This window comes from Gymnogyps californianus, chromosome 14 (assembly GCF_018139145.2).
Source record: "Gymnogyps californianus isolate 813 chromosome 14, ASM1813914v2, whole genome shotgun sequence".
NCBI lineage: Eukaryota > Metazoa > Chordata > Aves > Accipitriformes > Cathartidae > Gymnogyps > Gymnogyps californianus.
Genome location: NC_059484.1, coordinates 20,539,078 through 20,553,630, shown reverse-complemented (window position 1 = coordinate 20,553,630; position 14,553 = coordinate 20,539,078). Strand labels below are relative to the sequence as shown.

Sequence of the window (14,553 nt, the reverse complement as noted above, 5' to 3'; positions counted from 1 at the left end):
GACCCAGAAACGGCTGCCAGATGAGTTGCAGGATTCAAAAAGCCCTGGAAATCTACAGCGTATTTTCTTCCACTGCTCTTTTTGCCATGTTTTCCTTTCAGCACAGCACAGCAGCGTGTTTGTGCTGGCCAAGCCTACCCTCCTCCTTTCCACCGCACCTTCAAGCAATCCAAGCACAGGAGATACAGTATTACCTCAAATATTTAACCAAGGGATTAAACTATTCTCTTGGCAGAAGGCGCGAGCTGCCCCACGGATACAGCTCTCGCACCGGCTGGCAGGCGCTGCGTGACAGCCTGCTTCGCAGCAGTCTGCCCCAGGCTACGATAAGCTCTCCACAATTTTCTCCAACGCTTTTTCGCTAATATTTTTGCTCACCGGTTCCCGGCCATCCATGGCCTCCATCCACAGCCTTCGGTCCTCTTCTGAAAGCGCCTGCATGGTGATCACGCCAGGCCTGCGGAGATAAAGGGAACGCCGTAAATAAACTGCAGGATGGAAAACAAAGATGACAAAGATAAATTTCCCATGAGAGAGAGAGAGAGAGAGAGAAAGAGGACAACCTTCTTTCTAGCCAAGCCCCAGCAGCACGGGGCTGAGCCCAGCCTGACCTCTTCAGGGATGTCCCTGCAGGTCCTAACCAGGACCAGCAAATGAAGCAGAGGATATCTCCAACAATCGACACACATTTTCAGTGGTTTTAGTGTAAGAGAGCTGGATGCCAAATTCTTCCTCTGGCTTTCAGCCAGACAGCTCACCTGCACTCGGGCTAAGCATGTCCATGCAACAGCAGGAGAAGGCAAGGAAGGTAACCGAGCAAGCAGGAGACCCACGCATCCCAGTCCCCCACGTCCCATCACCACCCAAGCACCGGCTCGTGGTGGGGGACCTTCTGCTGCGTGAAGAATTTCATCCCCGACACGTTCGTGCCAGCATGGCTGTGACGCTTCCCTGACCATGTCCATATACTCATGTTATACGCAGTAATGGCAGCGATGCGATCCTGGTCCACGTGCCCCTGCCAGCAGCCTTGCGGAGGGAGCGCTGCGAGGAGTCCTGGGGGCCCCAGGGTGCTCGCCCCTGCACCGGCTGGTCCTGCCCGGCCCTGCCACCCCCCGCCGTTACACACACAACAGCTTGTGAGCTGCACTGTAAATCCAGCCTCCAAAAAATAACTCTGTGTTTGCTTATTTATTTTAAGGAGAAGGGGAAAGAACAGGCCCAAGTGCCTGCAAACAAAGCACGGGGAGTCAGGGGACAACCCTAGTCCAGCCCTCGCCCTAGGGCCAACGCCACCTCCACCGCTCGTTAAGTGGACCCTAAGTCCACTCCTGGACTGCCCTTTCCATACAAGGAGTTAAAACTTAATTACCTAGCTCTGATAAGCATGACCACCAAGGTCGTGATGGATTTAACACAGTGGAGAGTATTTGCCCAACTTCAAGTGTGGCTGTGTGTTTGCACAAGAGAGGAACATGCCGCAGAGGGTGAAAGCCAATGCTGTACTCCCACGGGTCGCGTCGTGGGCTGACGATTTACCGCATCTCGCTTGGCTGCAAGCTGTCAGGCTTTCCGTCCTCAACATCCCAGCTCATCTTGCAGCCAGCAGATCCAGACACAAAAAGCCTAGCTAGCCCTACACCTCCTCAGCCTCGTGCCTTTGGGTCCGGGTCTCCAGCCTCCGAAGAGGCGGTTGCATCCTGCCCCGCTGTCGCTCCCAACAAACCCCGCAGCGAGGCTGGGCTGCCTGCACCGTGCCTGGGGGACCAGGCAGAGGCCCCGGTCTCAGTGAGACAGCCAAGATCTATTCTGTTTGTTTGGTCTAGTCGTTCTGCTTCCTCCCAGGCTATTTTCAGATGCATTAGCAGAGCACAGCAGCTATTTCTGTAGGAGGAGAGTGGGCAGAAGCCCTGGCAACAGGGGAGATGCAGGCACGGCCAGAGCACTGCGCGACTCAGCGTGCTCGGGGTGGTTATCGGTGCTCTCTCTGCAGCAATGCTCGTGGGTTTCATCCATCGAAAGTACGACAGCAGGGAACCTCTGATGCTGCTCTTCCCATCCACGGCAAAGCACAGCGGCTCCAGAAAGGCAGCAGAGAGCGAGGATCACCGCTCGTGGGGCCCTGGGCTGCCACAGCACAAGGGGGGAAGAGCGATTTAACCTCGGGAGCTGCCAACCGCCTGCAGACAGTGCTCAGCAGAGCACGTAGGCTCTTTTCGGTACTAAATCCTCAAAAACTGATAAGGCCTGGGAAGAGAAGTAATTTCTAACTTGCACTTCCCAAAAGTGATTCAACAGGAGAACGTGAGCTGCAACAACACTCTGCAAAAGTTGTTTGGTCCTTGATAAGAGCTGATCCTCTGTTAGAAAAGAAAACATTAACAGGGGCTCTCATAGTCGTGGGTTTGGCCTGTCTTCTGTCGCTTCTGTGATACGTATGGGCAAGGAACAAAGGATTAACCCTTCTCCCTAACTCTGCTCCCCATCCAACCAACCTAACAGTTGGCTTTCGGCACACACACGGCAGCTTCGCACTGTTTCACCAGCGGAAGCCGTGCGTTCAGGCTTGCTACAAGCCCAGGTCCAAGTAAACCAGACATAATGTGTTTGATCTCTGCTAATCCCATTGGTGAGTCAGTCAATACTCACCAGCTTAGTGGTTTGGAAGTTTACTCATTTCGAAGGGAAGAGGAAACCACTTAACCATCGCCCCATTTGAGAAAGAAAACGTTCAACATCCAACGCCAAATATTTTCAAAACACTGAACAAAGCTCGTTGTTGTGCAGAGACAAAGAGATTGAAGAGTAGTCCCTGGTACCTGAGGAGCTGCAGTGGCACTGGCTACGGGGTGAGAGCAACTCCTTCCCCCAACAGCAGGAGCAGGCTTTTCCTTGGGTGACCAGAGGTCTCAGCTGCACCCCCTTTCAGCCAGGGCTTAAGCCTGAGTTTAAGGCAAGCTGCTGCTGAAGGCACAGATATCCCAGGCAGAAAGCCCTGGAAGGGCTCTAGCTCAGCTAGGGAGACATGGGAAAAGGAAATATTGGGATGTCTGTCTCTTTAGCCAAGACATTAAAGAAATTTAAATCGTTCATTTGTTCCCAAATCGTTCACACTGGACTCCCAGCGAAGCGACGAGGTCCTAGGGAGACAATACTGGTATTTGGCGTGCCAGGTTCCCTCATGCAGAGGGCAAAAAGGTGATAACATGAAAATGTGTGTTCTGCCTTTGAGCAGGTAACTCCTCTTCGGGCTTCACTTCAAAGTCAAACTTATTTAACAGCATGAGGGGAGGGGCTGTGAAACTAAATTAAAAATCTATTTACATTGCAAATAGCTCTGCATTTCCTCCCACAGTGCTCATTTGCCAAGGCATCCATTGCACCACTTTCCTGAGCAGAACCATCCTCTTGGTTGTGATAAATTTAAAATGCACCCCACACATTATGCCTCATTCACTATTTATTTGGACGATGCCCACGGGGTACCATGTGCTTAATAGTCAGGTAGGATGGCTGGCGCTGAAACAGCATCCTACTAATACTATCAACATGCAGCCGCGTTCGACTCGCTGTCTGCAGCCAGCCTCATTTTCACAGGGTTTCCTTGAAAATCAACCGTTTCCAAAAGTGTGCTCATTAGATTACGGATATCTCAGTTATTCAGTGTAGAGCCTGAGACAGGGAAGGCCCTTCTCTGACTACCTTTCCCAAAAGATAAACAAAACATATCTGTCTTTGTTCCCTTACCTAACATACAAATGATCCTGAATACTGCAGCTTAGCTAGATTTTGCTGTTGGGTAGGTCACATCCCCTCCCAAAGCCTGCTGTGGCACGCACGTGGACGCATGGAGGAGCCTCCTTCACCCTGGTGGGTCTTGCTCACCCAAGCCAGCCCCGAGACTGTCGCATCAGGACAGCAGGACGCCCTCCTGGATCTGACATCTAAGACGCACGAACGTGAACTGTTGTGGCAAATGAGATAAAGGACCTGCTGATTCATTACTAGACGCTGCATCATACATTTCAATCTCCAGGCACCAAAACCCTTTGCCTTCTTCTGGGATGCAAGGGGGGGGAAAGGGACATTTTGTGACCAGAAGGAAGCCATTTCTAAACTGTGTGGATGCAGGAGCGTGAGACCAGAGTGGAACATGGTAAACACTTTGCAAGAAAGTATATTTTCAGTATGCTACAATCTAAAAACTAAAGAGATTTTTCCATATGAGACCACACAGGAAATTTGGATTTTCTCAATATCTCAGCTTTTGTGAAAAACAGCCTGGTTTTAAGGAGCTATGACTAAGCATGCAGAGAAAATGAGAAAGTCCGATAGCTTTTCCTTCTTCCAGAAAAACAAACAAATAATGAAAGCAATAGAAACAGATAAGAACTTTCAACTCCTGTAGCAGCTTATCATACCGAGACGATCTAAACTGCTGAATGAAAAATCACAAGAGCAGATTAATAACAGAATCTCGAGGGCTGAGCGAGTTGAGCGCATAGAGAAGTCTGCAGTCCCAGTCTGAGCAGAGCAGTGTACCCACACGCTGCCGGCACCCCAGCCAGGACCCCGTGGTCGTGGGGCGCTGGTCCAGGCACCAGCAGCCAGATATGGCCCCAAAACGAAGACGAGAAGAGATGTAAATAAGGGGGAGACTTTGTTCCTGAATTCAGAAAGACTCACTTGCCCACATAAAGCTTAAAGCACTGTCAGTACAACCGTCACCAGCACGCTCTGCAGGGGCAGGGGCCGGCATGGGTCTCCGTGGCTGCCGAGGGGGAACGAGCTTCATCTGCTCGCTGCCAGCCCGCCTGTGAAAACCCCGTGAATCGCTTTGTTTAAAAGGTCACTGGAAAGGCGACACCAGAAGAGGAACAAGTACAAATTGTATTGCACGTGCTGTCCAAAGCACCAGCGAGAGCCGCCGGCCGGCCACGGGGAACACCAGCAGAGGTGGGGGGGCCACTGGCCACCCAGCCCCAGCACAACCAGCCCCAGCGCTGGGAAGCGGGGAGCGTGCCCCGCCGCAGTCAGGGTGGCACTCAGAAAGAAATATACGGATCCGTAAAGTGCATACGCAGAGCAAGGCCAACAACCTGCCTACCGAAAACCATCTGGTCAGGGAAATGCTCGGGCAGGCGCATCGCAGCTCACCCACCCCGATGCCAACCATTGCGCAGCCCGACCGAGCGCGGTGCCAGCCACCTTGGGGACACACAGCCAGTTGCCCAGGGGAATGGCATTACGTGCAGAGTTTACTGCCTTTATGAACAACTAAGAGACCAAAACCCCCAAATTTTGAATACCTCCTGTTCCCATAAAAGCCAACTGGTATTAGAAACACTTCGCTTCTGGCCCAGAGCAGTGACCTACATTATCCTAAATTACAAAGCCTTTGTCATCAGCCAAATGAGATACGCCTCCTCCTAAGGCTCATTTTGTAAGACACTGGCTGTCATCCCTGTTTACCTTGTTTACAAAACTGATTTAATGCACAGAGACTACAAATACGTTTAGTTAGAAAAAAAGAGCATTAACAGTAAAACACAGCATCCATCACACTGGGAATGTATTTCAGCCAGACACTAGAACACCATTCTGGGGCTCATTTTGCTGTAACAAAGCAATAAAATACCCCTAACTTCCCACACTGAAAATCAGAACTATTTGCAAATGCAGCGTCAGGGATTTCTTAGACCTCTCACAAACACCTGTACAACAGCTTTCCAGTCTTCAGCACTGGGAACTTCGGCATCTCCTTATCAGACAATAGGAAAAGGAAGCAATGTTGTAACGACAGATCAGGCTCGAGATTTTCAGCTCAGTAGTGCTGAATCACCTTTACAGGAGAAAAACATTTTTTCCCCCCCCTTAACAAGCAACAGCTTCTCTGGGTGTTATTTAAAAAGCTCCAAGCCTGCACCCCATGTTGCATGTATATCAGTTTCCCAAAATGCAGCGCTGACAACAGCCCATTTCTGTGCCAAGGAACATGACGGGGGAAGAACCAGCCGAGGCTGCCACCTCTAGGCTGTACGGCAAACCAGGAGCTGGACCATGGTCCCCTCGCTCCTGTGTCTGCGTCAGCACCGCAACACCGGGATTACACTGCATCCTACAACACCGTGCAAGTTAGTACGGACAGAGCTTGAAGAGCTACGCAAATTTTACGGTGACAGTAGATAAAAACACTTGAGTAGAAAGTGAAATTTTCTTGTACGTACTTACATGTGTGTGTGGCTGTTAGCACAGGATTTGATACATAGGCAAACCGTAACTATGTACGGGTTTTATACTGCCCGCTTCAGCAGGAGATGGAGGGATAACCCCGTCCCCGAGGGATAACCCCGTCCCTGAGCCCTGCCGGCGCTGCTTCCTCCTCCTACCCCAGTTAGTAAGATGGACACAACTTGTCAGGCCATAATAAAACAAACTGGTAACTAAGCCAGTCTGTGCAGAGAACTTAAAAAATGATTGAATACGCTTTAGGAGAGCCTGGGAAGAAAGTGGACTGCACACTGTCCCCATGGCACCAAGGCACGCAAGTAACTCACTGAAAGCCACAGAGCAATACCGCAGCGGAGCACGGCTACCCGCCCCCGCTGCAGAGCCCCACGTGGGATGCCGGCTTGCAGGTGCCTTTGCAAGGTTATTTAAGTGTAATCTGTTGCAGCAGTAAGAGACGTTTTGGACACGAATGCTGGGAGGCAGTGACGCGTCACGTATCCAGCACCGCGGGAGGCATCGATGGGCTTTGCACTTTCCACAGTGACAGCTTTCAACCCGGAGCCTGTGGATCCCTAGTAAGTGACGCTGCTCCAGAGGGGCCCGCAGCAGATAGCCCAGAAAAGCCGACCGAACACCAACGGGATGTGTATCTGGAAGGATACAGAGGGGGTGCACAAACTGAAATCTGCCGAAACCCGCAGCAGTACAGCGCTGCCCCTTGCTCTTGCTGAGGAAGGCACACATGCGGCCCAGCGTATTCTTGCTCCACATGTACTTCGGAAGGGAAAATCCAATTTAATTGTCCATAGGAAGCAAGCGATGTGTACAGAAAAACCTTCCTGCTCTCTTAATCCACCTGTTGCCGAGCCAACCTTTTGAAAGGCAGTTTCAAGCTTCAGGAGAAGCACACTCCGGTGGCATTATTCACCCTTACCTCTGAACACCACAAATGCATGTGGTTTTCTCAGTATCACAGTGTTCTCCTGGGCTGGCTTAATGACAAGTGACTGCATGCACCTATCAGTTATAAGATACTTGACTCTTGCTGGACATCGGTTACAGGTCTAATTTCATTTAGAAGTTGCATACAGAAAAGAAAGGGGAAAACTGCTGTAAGTCAAAACACAGTACAAATGTGAGACAGAGAAGCATCTTGGGGATGTTTGCCTTAATCATATCCAGACTTCCTGCATGGGGCTGAAGAACGAGACATCAAGTTTCTAACTTCTCTATTAGTAGAGACAATAAAAAAAACACAAAACAAAAAGCCAAAAAAAACAAACAAAAAAACCCAGCCCAAGACAAAAAGCCCACTACACAAATCAGCCTTCTCCGTTCTGCGAAAACAGACACAGACACCGCTCCAGCTAGCCTTTGGTCAAAGATATACTATCATTTGTGGTCAGTGGACTTGGGTGGAGAGTGTGGGATGAAGTTTTTGCCTGTGCTCGAGTCCTTAAGCCAGAGCTTATCTCCTCCAGCACAAAATGGAAAGCAATGCCTCCGAAGGCGTTATCTTCCTGCTGCCCGAGCCTGGCTGACCTCCCGAGCAGCAGGCATGGTTCTCCCTCCCCGTGGTGCCCAGGTGAGCCCCAGCACCTCCGGCTGTGACCAGACACCTCTGCACAAGGAGCTCCAGGTCACCCGTGGTCCCCAGGGCCACGCAGCGAAGCCGGGCCAGGCTCCAGCAGGATGGCTACAGCGTGGCATCCACACGCTGCCAATTCCTGATAATCCCGGGCTGGCAAGGAAACCATTCCTCGATACACACCACTTTGTAAAACAGGCCAAATCACAAGTGCCGGGCAAGGTGAAGGTGATCTCCAGCAAACCCTGGCCATTGACAGTGTCACCTGAAGCCCTGATGGTGCCCAGATCTCCCAACGCTCAGCACGACTGTCCCAGGGAGGGGGAGACAGGGTGTGCACATCACACTCTCTTTTGGCCATGGCAAAGCCTGTTGCCTCCTCTTCCTCTTAGCTTAACTATTTTGGAAATAACCATTATTTTAGACAACTAATGACATATTCTGATACCAAAAATATGCAGAGTTGCCTGTATATTGGGGTGAAAACCAGCTTTTTATTTCATGTTTCTGCTCTCGCTGTCCTCTCAGGCAGAGGTAATCTCTTGCAGCAGGAACGTGTACATGAAATGAGCAATTTCTCAGGTTTCCCCGCCTTTGCCGCTCCCCTGCCATTATTTACATTTAGCAGGCATATTTCTGGAGTAGCTCTTGATCCCATGCCTAGCAGGCTCCAGACATCAAGGGAACGTTCAGCTGCCTCTGAACACACTGCAGAAGAAAACTATTGTGGTGGCTGGCTTCTCCTCCTCCCAGTTTTATTTTGATTTTCACATTAAAAAAAAATATCCTCAAGGCATAGGAAAAAAATCCCCAAGTCAGCAGAAATATTGCAGCTTTCTGGAGGAAAGCACAGCTACAGAGAGCGGGAGGCAGCCCCGGGGTTATCTTATCCCTCAGCCAACACAGGCAGAGCTCCATCACCCCAACCCCTCCCTGCCCCGGGCTGGCAGCAAGAGAGGCTGGCACCAAAACGCTGTGGAAGCACAGGCTGGGCAGGGAGAGGTACCAGGGGTTATTCCAGCTTTATTCAACACCTCGGGTTTTGATGAACTCGGGTTTTCCCGAGACCTCCTAGGCATTCCCGCAGTGGCCAGCGGAGGGGAGGACAGCTGGAGCATGAACAGGCACACAACTGGGAGGGCACAGACATTCGGTGACTTTGGAGCGAGCTTTTGTAAACCATGTAAACTTCCTGCAGCAAGGAAGATAGGAGGCAGTGACTAAGACCGCTTGGAATAGCAACCCCAGCCTGGTTTTCCTGTTTATATATGTAAGCCGTGCATGATGCTAATTAGATATGATAACAGGCTCTCATTCCTAGGTGCTATAGATTGAATCCACACATACATCTGGCTCAGCTGCTACATGATAAATCACATCAGAAAGCATTTTACTCCTTCAGGAAAAAGAAGTGAATGTAAAGCGCCCGGAGGTGCAAGCCGGACTTCCATTATTGCCCATCCATAGCAGACCAGCAACAGCCACTCTCCAGCACAAAAGCTGAAGTTATTCCAACACATACCCCACGCTGGAAAGAGGCATCATATCCCTGCCAAAACACCCACAGAGCATCTTTTCCATACTTGCAACCATTTACCTTACATGGCCAGAGACTGCAGAAGTGCTAAAGCACCATTAAAGTTTGAGACTTGAGTAAACTCGGCACCTTGTAAACCGAAGCGCTAACTGAATATATTGAGAGCACCTGGCTAGAAGCACCAGGGAGAAGTGTGTTTCCATGGACTAATGCTTTCCATTCATGGAGGGTATGACAAAAGGAGAAGAAAAACACAGAAACTGCTCAAGAACTACCCAGGAAAGCCAAGTACAGATGAAGGCAACCCTTCCCTACGCACGGCTAGCGTAACCCCCGGCGTGTGCATCCTTTCGGCGACCCGGGCTGCAGGTATGCCGAGGCTGCGATGCCCCGTGGCACTCACCGATCGACAGCTTCCACATCAAAGCAAAACCTCTTCTCAATTGAGTCGGTTTTCCGCCGTGTGCAAGATTTGAGAATAATAGCTTCGTCTTCTCCCTGAGAAGAGAAAAAATTGCAGATGAGGCCGAGAACAATCAACCAACCGTGTGCCTGTCCCCAGCACCCACTGCGCTTTCAATGAACGTGTTCAAACCTGGGGGGATTTGGCAATATCAGCCTGTTAGAAATATATATTTATATATCTGACATGAGGACTTGTCTTTTCACCTTTGCAAACATGTTTAGTCCAAAATCTTTCAGGAAGAGCCTTCCTTTCAGAATGCGCACGATTAAATTTGTGCATTAAGCATCACGCAACCCATGCTTCAGGCAGGCAGGGAGTGTTGGACCACAACTTTTGGGCAAAGTCAGCTTTATTTTCCATTGCTGAACAATGTGTCATAGACCTGGCTGTCAATTTTCACTCCAGGCTGCATTTTTGGCAGCATTCTGCACACAAGAACTCTTAACGGGAGCAAACATGTCTTAAAATGTTTATTATATAACAAAGCAACGACAAAACCATTCTCCCATCCAGGCATCTGTATTCAAGTTGTACTGGATTTCCACACGCCGAGCAGGGATCCGGCAGGATCCGCGTGCACTGCTGTCCTCTGCTGGACGAAATCCCTGCTCAGTCCCTGCCAGCACAGACATTGCTCCTTCTGCAATTTTTAAAATCCACTGATGACTCAATAGAAAATGAATTCTGAACGAGTTCCTGGAGATGGCCACTTTTCTGTGCTCTCTGTGCTGTTCTTGATGACACCTTGGCTGACCACTCTGTTCCCTGACATCACCATTTTTCCAGGAAACATATTTAGAATCATAGAATCATTTAGGTTGGAAAAGACCTTCAAGATCATCAATCCAACCGTTAACCTAGCACTGCCAAGGCCACCACTAAACTACGTCCCTAAGTGCCACATCTACACGTCTTTTAAATACCTCCAAGGATGGTGACTCAACCACTTCCCTGGGCAGCCTGTTCCAATGCTTGACAACCCTTTCAGTGAAGAAATTTGTCCTAATATCCGATCTAAACCTCCCCTGGCACAACTTGAGGCCGTTTCCTCTTGTCCTATCGCTTGTTACTTGGAAGAAGAGACCAACACCCACCTTGCTACAACCTCCTTTCAGGTAGTTGTAGGGAGAGATGAGGTCTCCCCTCAGCCTCCTTTTCTCCAGGCTAAACAACCCCAGTTCCCTCAGCCGCTCCTCACAGGACTTGTTCTCTAGACCCTTCACCAGCTTCGTTGCTCTCCTTTGGACACGCTCCAGCACCTCAGTGTCTTTCTTGCAGTGAGGGGCCCAAAACTGAACACAGTATTCGAGGTGCGGACTCACCAGTGCCAAGCACAGGGGGACGATCACTGCCCCAGTCCTGCTGGCCACACTATTGCTGACACAAGCCAGGATGCTGTTGGCCTTCTTGGCCACCTGGGCACACTGCCAGCTCATATTCAGCCGGCTGTCGACCAACACCTCCAGGTCTTTTTCTGCCAGGCAGCTTTCCAGCCGCTCTTCCCCAAGCCCGTAGCGTTGCATGGGGTTGTTGTGACCCAAGGGCAGGACCTGGCACTGAGCCTTGTTGAACCTCATACAACTGGCCTGGGCCCATCGATCCAGCCTGTCCAGATCCCTCTGTAGAGCCTTTCTACCCTCAAGCAGATCAACAATCCCGCCCAACTTGGTGTCGTCTACAAACTTACTGAGGGTGCACTCGATCCCCTCATCCAGATCATTGATAAAGATATTTAACAGAACTGGCCCCAATACTGAGCCCTGGGGAACACCACTTGTGACCGGCCAACAACTGGATTTAATTCCATTCACCACAACTCTTTGGGCCCGGCCATCCAGCCAGTTTTTTACTCAGTGAAGAGTACGCCCGTGCAAGCCATGAGCAGCCAGTTTCTCCAGGACAATGCTGTGGGAAACAGTGTCAAAGGCTTTACTAAAGTCTAGGTAGACAACATCCACAGCCTTTCCCTCATCCACTAAGCGGGTCACCTTGTCATAGAAGGAGATCAGGTTAGTCAAGCAGGACCTGCCTTTCATAAACCCATGCTGACTGGGCCTGATCACCTGGTTGTCCTGTACATGCCGTGTGATGGCACTCAAGAAGATCTGCTCCATAACCTTCCCTGGCACCAAGGTCAGACTGACAGGCCTGCAGTTCCCCAGATCCTCCTTCTGGCCCTTCTTGTAGATGGGCGTCACATTTGCTAACCTCCAGTCAACTGGGACCTCCCTGGTTAGCCAGGACTGCTGATAAATGATGGAAAGTGGCTTGGTGAGCACTTCTGCCAGCTCCCTCAGTATCTTTGGGTGGATCCCATCCGGCCCCATAGACTTGTATGTGTCTAAGTGGTGTAGCAGGTCCCTAACCATTTCCCCGTGGATTATGGAGGCTTCATTCTGCTCCCCGTCCCTCTCTTCCAGCTCAGCCCTTCTAATTTTCTCCCTGCACAATCTCATGACATCCTTGCAGTCCTCCTGAGTTGCCTGCCCCTTCTTCCAAAGGTCATAAACTCTCCTTTTTCTCCTGAGTTCCAGCTAAAGCTCTCTGTTCAGCCAGGCTGGTCTTCTTCCCCACCAGCTCGTCTTTTGGCACAGGCCTGCTCCTGCGCCTTTAGGATCTCCTTCTTGAAGAATGTCCAGCCTTCCTGGACTCCTTTGTCCTTCAGGACTGCCTCCCAAGGGACTCTGTCAACCAGTCTCCTAAACAGGCCAAAGTCTGCCCTCTGGAAGTCCAAGGTAGCAGTTCTGCTGACCCCCCTCCTTACTTCTGCAAGAATCGAAAACTGTCATTTCACAATTGCTATGCCCAAGATGGCCTCCAACCATCACATCACCCCCAAGTCCCTCTCTGTTCCCAAACAACAGGTCCAGCAGGGCGCCTTCCCTAGCTGGCTCCCTCACCAGCTATGTCAGGAAGGTCTCTTCCACACACTCCAGAAACCTCCGAGACTCTTTCCTCTCCGCTGTATTGTATATTTCCAGCAGATATCTGGTAAGTTGAAGTCCCCCACGAGAACAAGGGCTAGCAATTGTGAGACTTCTCCCAGCTGCTTATAGAATATTTCATCTGCTTCTTCATCCTGGTTGGGTGGTCTATAACAGACTCCCACCACGGTATCTGCCTTCCCCCTGACTCTTACCCATAAGCACTCAACCCTATCATCACCATCATTAAGCTCTAGACAATCAAAACACTCCCTAACATAGAGGGCTACCCCACCACCTCTCCTTCCTTGCCTATCCCTTCTGAAGAGCGTATAGCCATCCATTGCAGCACTCCAGTTGTGCGAGTCATCCCACCATGTTTCCGTGATAGCAACTATGTCACCGTTTTCCAGCTGCACAATGGCTTCCAGCTCCTCCTGTTCGTTGCCCATGCTGCATGCATTGGTGTAGACGCACTTCAGTTGGGTACTGATCCCGCCACCTTTTTGGGGGGAGAACCCTAATTCTCAGGTGCTTCCGTGGTTTCTAACACATCAATAATCCTTGCATCTTTGCTGCTCCAAAGGACCAGAAAACGGACCCAGAACAGACCCACGAAGACAGACCTGAGAGAGCTCCCTGCAGAGCTTCTCCCCGGGGTTCAGCAGAGGCCACCTGCACCCAGTCCTCCCCGGCCTGGCCCGCTGCTGGCACAAGGCTGCTCCCAAGCTGCCGAACTCCCCGTCCGGTATTCATGGAATGCCCCCGCTTCAAACCCACTAATATCCGGCTCCGCCACAGCCCAAGGCACGTTCACGAGGGGCTGATACCACGTGCAGTGTCCTTTGTGACCCACAAGTGATGGGTCTCCTCCTGCAGCACCGACATCGCCTGTCGCCTGCTCCAGCCAGACCCCGAAATGCCCGGCAGTGCGGCCACAAGCCCCTGGGCTGCTCCATGCTCTGACACCCGCGCCAGTCATCACTGATAGACTCTTCAGCCCAGATAGAGCTGCCCCAGCATAGGCAACATTTCATGCCAGGATCGTGCAAGCCACGAGACCCCGGGCAAGCAGCCCCACCGGTGCCGTGGCTGGCACAGCACACTGGAGCAGGGCTCCTGTCCTGCGCGAGAAAGGCTCACAGTCGTGCTGGCAGCGCCCGCGCCCCGGGGTGCAGGGGAAGCCGTGAAATGGGAAAAGACCACATGAAACACAGTGCAGCCACTGATGATTACAGGGCTGGGATATTTTAATGCTGAGTTATAATGAAGATGCTCCGAGGCAAGAGGAAATTAATTTTAAAAGTTGCCCTCCTCACAGCCGGCTCCCTTTGCCAGCAGGGAGCCGTGCGGCAGCCTGTCCAGCTGCCCGAGATGCTCCCCTGCAAGGGGATAATGTTTGCAAACTGCTCCAGCCGGGAACACTCCGGGGAGGTCTATTGTTCCTGCTGTATAGAGGAGCAAAGCCAGTCCTGGCTACAGCTGGGCTTACGCTGCCCCGGGAGCAGTGGGGCACATGGTGTGCGCTGGCCCCCCACACCCCACATCCACTGCTCCCCCTGCTCCTCCACACCCCCTCGGGGCCGAGGGGAGCTCCACGCTCTCCTGTGGCTCTGTCTCAAACAAAACAACTTCATTGGCCAAGTCATAGGCATTGGGGAAGGAGCAAAATAACGAACAGGTTCTCTTCTCCAGGCCTTGGAGCAGGAACTAGGGATGGGGGAGCAGGCGCCCATGGAGCTGGAGCGTGGTGGGTGTGCGTGGCACGACCCCACTCCGCTCCCAGCCCCGATCACCACCTCCACCC

At 51.4% G+C, this 14,553-nt stretch overlaps 1 protein-coding gene across 1 annotated transcript in view; it reads right to left on the bottom strand.

Annotated features, from left to right (window-relative positions):
- Positions 1-14,553, bottom strand: part of ARHGAP26 (Rho GTPase activating protein 26) — a 157,051-nt gene that overhangs the window by 108,295 nt on the left and 34,203 nt on the right. Inside the window, 2 exon segments of the mRNA XM_050905360.1 lie at positions 379-457; positions 9,760-9,854. Coding sequence (XP_050761317.1) covers positions 379-457; positions 9,760-9,854 — 174 coding nt within the window.